The sequence below is a fragment of the Diaphorina citri genome, unplaced genomic scaffold, assembly GCF_000475195.1.
Source record: "Diaphorina citri unplaced genomic scaffold, Diaci psyllid genome assembly version 1.1 scaffold211, whole genome shotgun sequence".
NCBI lineage: Eukaryota > Metazoa > Arthropoda > Insecta > Hemiptera > Psyllidae > Diaphorina > Diaphorina citri.
The window spans coordinates 59447-67407 of record NW_007377648.1 but is presented as its reverse complement, the minus strand read 5'-3'; the positions used below and the strand labels follow the sequence as shown (position 1 = coordinate 67407).

Below are 7961 nucleotides of genomic sequence, written 5' to 3'. Positions count from 1 at the left end.
TAGAAACGCACTTTTTGCAAACTCCGCGGTTAGTGAGCTCAAACTCTCGAGTTTCGTCTTGTCAGAAACCGGCCCTTATTCCTTGCGGAATTTCGAAGAAGTATATTGTTAGAAACGCACTTTTTGCAAACTCCGCGGTTAATGAGCTCAAACTCTCGAGTTTCGTCTTTAGCTTTGTACTGTCTCTGAGCTGAACTGCGTTTGCTTTAAACTAAACAAATCTCAAATCTCACCGTTACCGGGTAACCGAACCGGTGACGGTAAGAGTGAAATAGGGAAAATAAATAAAATTCGTACCTATTTTCGATTTGGACTTTTGGTTTTGGATTAAGGAATTAAAGGTTAATCATTAATCTATGAGTAGGTAGGAATGCTTATTTTGTGCTATCAGCTGATCAATGGAAGGGAGACTACAGTGTTGCCGTTTATAGCGAATGTTCGTATTTATGCTCTCCTCTCCCATTTATGCTCCTCTCAGGGAATTTCGTTTCTGAAGTATGGACTATGGGGTTTTTTTCCCTTGTCGCTAGACGTAGGGACGTTTATAGCGAATGTTCGTATTTATGCTCTCCTCTCCCATTTATGCTCCTCTCAGGGAATTTCGTTTCTGAAGTATGGACTATGGGGGTTTTTTTCCCTTGTCGCTAGACGTAGGGAATTTTTAGTCCTCCTTCCTTTATTATTACTAATAATAAAAGGTATAGTGGACGGACTATTGTATTCGCTTCGGTGTCTGTCTGTCAGTCCGTCTGTCTGTCTGTCCCCATAGGAGGACTTATCCAAACCTGGTCGACCTATATATCAAAGGTCTTTTTACCAGGAACACGAAAATGGTGGTGCAAATTTTGTCCAGAAAACCATAAAGTCAAAAAACCAAAAAAGAGGTCTTTTTACCAGGAACACGAAAATGGTGGTGCAAATTTTGTCCAGAAAACCATAAAGCCAAAAAACCAAAAAAAAAACTGGTTTTTGGGGGATTTTTTTCACATTTTCTCACACAAATGAGCTCTGATCTTGAAATTTGTCGCGACGACCTATGAACTCAAAGCGAGAAAGTTTTAGATAACACTTCAGTCGTTAATTTAAGACCGGTTTTAGCGTTACCTATGTTAAGCTACGCCGAGGAAGGCCAATAAATGGATGGGTGACTTAAACTTTATATTGGGAATAAAAAGGGAGAATGAGCTCTAGTCTTGATTTTAAATCATTACATGAAAGTAAAATCAAAAAATCAAATCAAGAATAATAATAAACTGAATATTTTAGATAACACTTCAGTCGTTAATTTAAGACCGGTTTTAGCGTTACCTATGTTAAGCTACGCCGAGGAAGGCCAATAATTATTGGCCTTCCTGATGGGTGACTTCTCCACTCGAGTTACAACTCGAGTTGGAAAATAATCGAGTAGAAAATAATCGAGTTGAAAAATCTCACTCGAGTCCCATCACTACATCAACCAAATCATACAATTCGCTGGTTGCAACAATTTTATTACGAAGAAATGAAAGAAATGACCCAGGACAGAGACAGATGGAGAAATGTTGTCAACCAATCCTAGGATTGAAGCAATAGATAGATAGATTGAAAAAAGAGAATGGGCTCTAGTCTTGATTTTAAATCATTACATGAAAGTAAAATCAAAAAATCAAATCAAGAATAATAATAATATTATTAAACAAACTGAATATTAAACAATAAACTGAATATTAAACAAATTAGGTAGGTAAGGTACATAGGTACTGATTTTCTCTAATCACTACGGGCTACGGGCTGAAAAATTCCCGGAGGGACGGACCCTGCTTGTTATTATTCCTTTAATCTGGCAACACTGAATTGCTGATCGCGTAAATTCTCCGAATCCGAATTCAGATTGAATAAATTGAATTTTTTTTTTACTTCTTGCTGAGACTTCTTGTTTTTTTGGTGTTTCTTAAGTTTCTTTGATAATTACCTACTATAAATAGATATTAATATTAGATAATCACTGATTACGAACGGTAAATGGCTTCTGTGATAATTATGTTTTGCTACGGGCTGAAAAATTCCCGGAGGGACGGACCCTGCTTGTTATTATTCCTTTAATCTGGCAACACTGAATTGCTGATCGCGTAAATTCTCCGAATCCGAATTCAGATTGAATAAATTGAATTTTTTTTTTACTTCTTGCTGAGACTTCTTGTTTTTTTGGTGTTTCTTAAGTTTCTTTGATAATTAGCTACTATAAATAGATATTAATATTAGATAATCACTGATTACGAACGGTAAATGGCTTCTGTGATAATTGTTTCCCATTTTTCTGGACAGATAAACGTAGTGAATGTTCTTTGTTAGAGTTATTTTCTTCAGAGAAAAATGCATTTTTCAATTCCTGATACTCAACAGTTGTGTGATGATTCTGGAAAGTATACTGTAAGTACCTATTCCTAGAAATTAGATAGGTCTACTATCATTCAAAGGGGGCCTTAAGGAGTTGTACTGATAACTTACTTGAAAGTTGGAATTGATTGAGATCATGTAGTGGTCTCACACAGACAGAATGTACAAATTGTTTTATTTTCCAGGATTTGTAGGAGTATAGATAACATACCCTATGCTGTGTGCACCTGTGTTACTTTACCAGTAATATTTCTGATGTTCCTTTTGATTTTCAGGGATACAATCTGCATCTGAATGGAGAATATCATTGTTCTGTGAGGTACAAGCAACTGCACAACTTCAATGAACAGCTCAAAAAATTATATGGACCAGAAAATGTACCAAGCTTCCCACCCAAGAAACTCTTCCCACTCAGTGTCATACAAATTGAAGAGAGAAGAACTCACTTGGAGAAATACATGCAATCCTGTAAGAATATTATTGTTGTGGTCAAAATAACACAAGTTCTTTTTTTTTCAATATTTTTATGCTATCTGGCAAAGTGGTTTCAGGAATTCCAAAAGACAGTGCTGTTTGCTGTTAAAATGTTTTTTGATCTACCACTAATCTGTTTTTGGCTAAAAACACTGCCTATCATACAGCTTTTTGTTGCTCCTGTAAAATTGGAACAGAAAAGGGAGGAAATAAAAAGTAATAGGTAATAATAGGTAAGAAATTATGGAATTCTCTTCATAGGGATATAAGAGACTCACAAAGTCTAGGAGCATTCAAGACCTCCCTGGTGAAATATCTTAAAGGCACAGTGAAGGAAACATTTAGTGGTTGGGTGGAAGAGCTCCTCTAGAAGAACCCTGCCACTTAAAAAAAAAGCGGTAAAAAAAATAACCTCACCCTGCCTAATGTGGGAAAAGCCAGCAGCACGCGATTGCCAAGATAGTCACCCATCCGTGTATCACGCGCAACGTTGCGTTGTCTAACAGTGAAGCCGTACAAAACAAACACTAACCTTGGAGTATTTTGAGGAAATATTGTGATGTTTTCTTTTTCTCCTCAGGGTAATGGAGGTAACTCATTCTACTATATGAAGAGGGATGGGAGTAGTCAAATCACTTCCCCAAGTATAAGTAGCACGGAGCTGGATTCTAATTCTTCTGTAAGTATCTACTATTTTATATTTATCATTATTATGATTAGTTTATTATTATTATAGCCTTTAAGATATTTCACCAGGGAGGTCTTGAATGCTCCTAGACTTTGTGAGTCTCTTATATCCCTATGAAGAGAATTCCATAATTTCCATAATCTAACTGCAGATACATGGTAAGAATTACCATATACCTGAGTCCTATGTCTTGGAATTTCCAGGAGATTCAGATTATGTGCTCTGGTGCTATACTGCGTTATGTTTTGCAGATAGAGCTTATCACCTGGTGGGAACTTGATTAAAAACGGATAAGGTTCGTTCTAGGAACAGCTGGCTTTCTCCTATCTGTCCTCTTTCTCTCTTCGATTTTGAGACAATAACACCTCTGTAGTTACAATCCCCTCCATGAAACTTCAATGGAAAGTTGCTTTTAGTTTATAATTCCCTTTATTTTATTCATTCATTTATTTTTTCCCCCTAAGAAAAAGAAACCAGACTTACATTTCTCACAGTCCGGCCCTCATCCTCATGTGTTTTCTTCAGCACCAGTTCATCGATAATACTCTGCAATAGATTAGACATCAGAATAGCCTGGTTACTCTGAATGGTAATCCACTGTAGCTTGTTCTTAGCTAGAAGATATTCAAATGATAGTTGAGTTTGATTTGCCTGGGAAGTATTGTGCCGAGCGTTGCTGGCGTCATTGTCTTCCTCCTGAAAATTGAAAAGGGATGAAAATTCTCTCAAATCAAAATCAATCTGAAATTCTTTGTGGTAAAGCGGAGCTTTTTCATAACTTTTGTGAATAACTCGAAGCACAGAGCCGAAAAAACCTCGGCCCCGCCGGGAATCGAACCCGGACCTCCTGCGTGAAAGCCTAGTGTGATACCCACTCGGCCACGGAGGTTACTTTGAAAAGCAATTTAAAGGGATCTTACCTTTACTTAGCTAGTAGGGGGAGAGAGGTTTTGGAGCTCACAAAAATAAGGGGAAATGATTCCCCCCCCCCAAGAATTATTAGGAATGGAGGGGGAAATGTGATACCAAATTTGAGATCTCAACAGTTGAGGGAAGGTGTCCAAAACACCACCCATGTAAGCATGTAAGTGTTGTAGTGATTAGCATGGCTGACTTTGAACCTGGAGGTTGGTGGTTCAAGTCAAGAAAAAAAAATCATAGGGACTCAAACCCAGGAAACCATCTCACCTTATTGATGGTAATCTTCCAACATCTCATTCGTGTTACTTTGAATGTGCCCTCTCGTATTTCTCCTTCGGATGATCGAATCCTAAAGTTGATCTCTCGCAACCCTATGTTAACCACTACTTTGGTGTTGGGTTTGGGGAAGTCGCATGTACATGGTTCAAATTCGATGAATCCGTAGTATTTGAGCTTCCTGGCTAGATCCACATACTGAAATGCAGTAACTAAACAAGTTGTACATATCATAAAATATAAAAGAAAAGTAATAACTACATATAATAACATAAGTATTGAAAAAAAAAAAGCTTGATAGAGGGAACTGTAATAATAAGTTAATAACTAATAACGCACGTCTCATCATCCTAAACTAGAAGTGAGAAGGAGAGCAGAATAGGTGATGGGAGAAAGCTAGCCATTCCGAGATCAAACCTTCTTATCTGTTTCTGGACAAAGTTCGCCCTGGGCGGGTATGGAACCCACGACCTAGCGTTTAAAATGTTGGGGCAACTGCCCAGAAGGAGAGCAGAATAGGTGATGGGAGAAAGCTAGCCATTCCGAGATCAAATCTTCTTATCTGTTTCTGGACAAAGTTCGCCCTGGGCAGGAATGGAACCCACGACCTAGCGTTTAAAATGTTGGGGCAACTGCCCTAAAAGATGGGTTAAGCTTATAAGAATCTAGTGCTTACAAGATCTCCAAGCTAACTAGGCTGGCTAGATGAAGTTTTCAGGATAGAGATTTGATAGAGGGAACTGTAACTGTTAAGGTCTTATCGTCCCGAAATCGAGGAAAGAAGACAGGATAGGAGAAAGCCAGCCGTTCCGAGGTACGAATCTTATCCCTGCTAACTAGGCTGGCTAGATGAAGTTTTCAGGATAGAGATTTGATAGAGGGAACTGTAACTGTTAAGGTCTCATCGTCCCGAAATCGAGGAAAGAAGACAGGATAGGAGAAAGCCAGCCGTTCCGAGGTACGAACCTTATCCCATCAGGATAAAATCCACCCCGGGTGGAAGTCGAACCCGCGGCCTAGCGCTTACAAGGCAGACGCGCTACCAAAAAAACTAGACTGGCAGTGACAATTACTGACCTCTTTCTTAGCACCTGATGCTTCCAATTGATTCAAGATGGTCTTGGTATCCTTGTGAACCACAATAGATTCACGATGTACATCTGACACTGCCTGAGCATATAGGATGTCCAAACCTACAGGATCTGTCATCAGCTCTAGATCATACTCCAAATCCCAATAACTGAAATAATTGAAAAATAATACATGAAGTTGAGTGTTTTCTAGAAAAGTGTCAAGAAAGGAGACTGCAGTGGTGAGGACATGTTGAAAGAGATGAGAGCTACATAGCACATCAGCTCTAGATCATACTCCAAATCCCAATAACTGAAATAATTGAAAAATAATACATGAAGTTGAGTGTTTTCTAGAAAAGTGTCACGAAAGATCCAAGAAAGGAGACTGCAGTGGTGAGGACATGTTGAAAGAGATGAGAGCTACATAGCGAAAAGAGTTGAGGGAATGGAAGTGAGGGGGAGAAAAGGGCGAGGTACCTTGACCGAAGAAAAGGTGGAAAGATTTTGTGTAACAAGACCTGGGTGAGAAAAATTTATCAAGACACGAGGTACACAATAGGGCTGCCTGGAAGACACTGACAAGAAATGCCGACCCTATTTAAATAGGAAAAGGCAAGGACGAAGAAGTCTTTCCTCGAAACGTCCTTTTTCTTTTGTAGCAAATTGCTACATAATGGCTAAGGGGGAATTGGTCTCAAATTTATGTGACGCGAATTGCAAAGCATTCAAGCGAGGTACCTTGACCGAAGAAAAGGTGGAAAGATTTTGTGTAACAAGACCTGGGTGAGAAAAATTTATCAAGACACGAGGTACACAAGAGGGCTGTCTGGAAGACACTGACAAGAAATGCCGAACCTATTTAAATAGGAAAAGGCAAGGAAGAAGAAGAAGAAGAAGAAGAAGAAGAAGAAGTCTTTCCTCGAAACGTCCTTTTTCTTTTGTAGCAAACTGCTACATAATGGCTAAGGGGGAATTGGTCTCAAATTTATGTGACGCGAATTGCAAAGCATTCACGTACGTTAGTTCTAATGAGTGCAAATTTGTGCACATTTGTGTAAAAAGAATCAGAAAAGGAGACTGAACTTACTTTTTCATCAGGTAAAGTCTAAGAGAGCCTGGAATCGTTTTCTGTGATATGTATGGACATTCATAGGGCTGTAATTTTCTAATAACTGAAAAGAAAAACCAAATACAATGAAAAATAATTAGAAATAAATTGGTATAGGCGGACACAATTTTCCCTACTGTACTTCCAATGTCTTCATACAAAATTTTCCTAAAGAATATGGGGGCCCATCTGTACATTGGACAGTGGCTAAGGGGGAATTGGTCTCAAATTTATGTGACGCGAATTGCAAAGCATTCACGTACGTTAGTTCTAATGAGTGCAAATTTGTGCACATTTGTGTAAAAAGAATCAGAAAAGGAGACTGAACTTACTTTTTCATCAGGTAAAGTCTAAGAGAGCCTGGAATCGTTTTCTGTGATATGTATGGACATTCATAGGGCTGTAATTTTCTAATAACTGAAAAGAAAAACCAAATACAATGAAAAATAATTAGAAATAAATTGGTATAGGCGGACACAATTTTCCCTACTGTACTTCCAATGTCTTCATACAAAATTTTCCTAAAGAATATGGGGGCCCATCTGTACATTGGACAGTAATATGCAGAAAGGAACCAACCAACAATAACCAGCTTTCAAAAAATTTAAAAATAGTTATTCATTTTTTTTTTTTTTTCTTCATATAACATAATACCTACTGATAGAGTCTTTAGAGATGTTTATCTGGTAATAACAGAAAGGAGCCACTGAACAAAGAATCCGGGAGTTTCCCCCCCCCCCAATTTAAATTGACTACCTACCTATTATCAAGAGAATACAGAAAAATTGGCAAAAGATTGAGCACTGGGTGGGGGGCTGACCACTGGAGCACTTACCCTAACTACTTTAGAATGGTTTTTTTTTTCTACTTAATGCTGTCTAATATTTATCATCAGCTATACTTAAGCTGTATATTACTTAGTGGTTCAGTGAGCCTTAGCTGTAAACTCACTCAGAAAATGGGCAGCTTTTTTGGGGGCTCTCAAAAGCCTATGCAATTCATACTAAGTTATAAAAAAATGTAAACTCACTCAGAAAATGGGCAG

The 7961-nt window shown here is 38.2% G+C and overlaps 2 protein-coding genes across 2 annotated transcripts; one reads left to right on the top strand and one right to left on the bottom strand.

Moving 5' to 3' along the window:
* The first annotated feature begins 2145 nt into the window (after nucleotides 1–2145).
* LOC103506055 (sorting nexin-17-like) lies at nucleotides 2146–3822 on the top strand. The gene is made up of 4 exons (XM_008470437.3): nucleotides 2146–2409; nucleotides 2652–2864; nucleotides 3431–3529; nucleotides 3742–3822. Exons 1-4 carry the CDS (start codon nucleotides 2353–2355, stop codon nucleotides 3820–3822), a joined length of 450 nt encoding a protein of 149 aa, XP_008468659.1. The 5' UTR covers nucleotides 2146–2352.
* A 175-nt stretch (nucleotides 3823–3997) lies between these two features.
* On the bottom strand, nucleotides 3998–7113 carry LOC103506054 (sorting nexin-17-like). The gene is made up of 4 exons (XM_008470436.2): nucleotides 6896–7113; nucleotides 5813–5975; nucleotides 4727–4933; nucleotides 3998–4234 (listed from the first exon to the last, which is right to left on the bottom strand). Exons 1-4 carry the CDS (start codon nucleotides 7111–7113, stop codon nucleotides 3998–4000), a joined length of 825 nt encoding a protein of 274 aa, XP_008468658.2.
* Nucleotides 7114–7961: the final 848 nt, after the last annotated feature.

What these genes read in the sequence shown, in the direction of transcription:
- LOC103506055 (XM_008470437.3), top strand. Translation starts at nt 2,353, where the DNA reads ATGCATTTTTCAATTCCTGATACTCAACAGTTGTGTGATGATTCTGGA. An exon ending in ATGATTCTGGAAAGTATACT is followed by an intron (nt 2,410 to 2,651) that starts GTAAGTACCTAT and finishes TTTGATTTTCAG; the next exon opens with GGATACAATCTGCATCTGAA. An exon ending in GTAAGAATATTATTGTTGTG is followed by an intron (nt 2,865 to 3,430) that starts GTCAAAATAACA and finishes TTTTCTCCTCAG; the next exon opens with GGTAATGGAGGTAACTCATT.
- LOC103506054 (XM_008470436.2), bottom strand. Translation starts at nt 7,113, where the DNA reads ATGTACAGATGGGCCCCCATATTCTTTAGGAAAATTTTGTATGAAGAC. An exon ending in AGACTTTACCTGATGAAAAA is followed by an intron (nt 5,976 to 6,895) that starts GTAAGTTCAGTC and finishes CAATTATTTCAG; the next exon opens with TTATTGGGATTTGGAGTATG. An exon ending in CATCAGGTGCTAAGAAAGAG is followed by an intron (nt 4,934 to 5,812) that starts GTCAGTAATTGT and finishes ACTGCATTTCAG; the next exon opens with TATGTGGATCTAGCCAGGAA.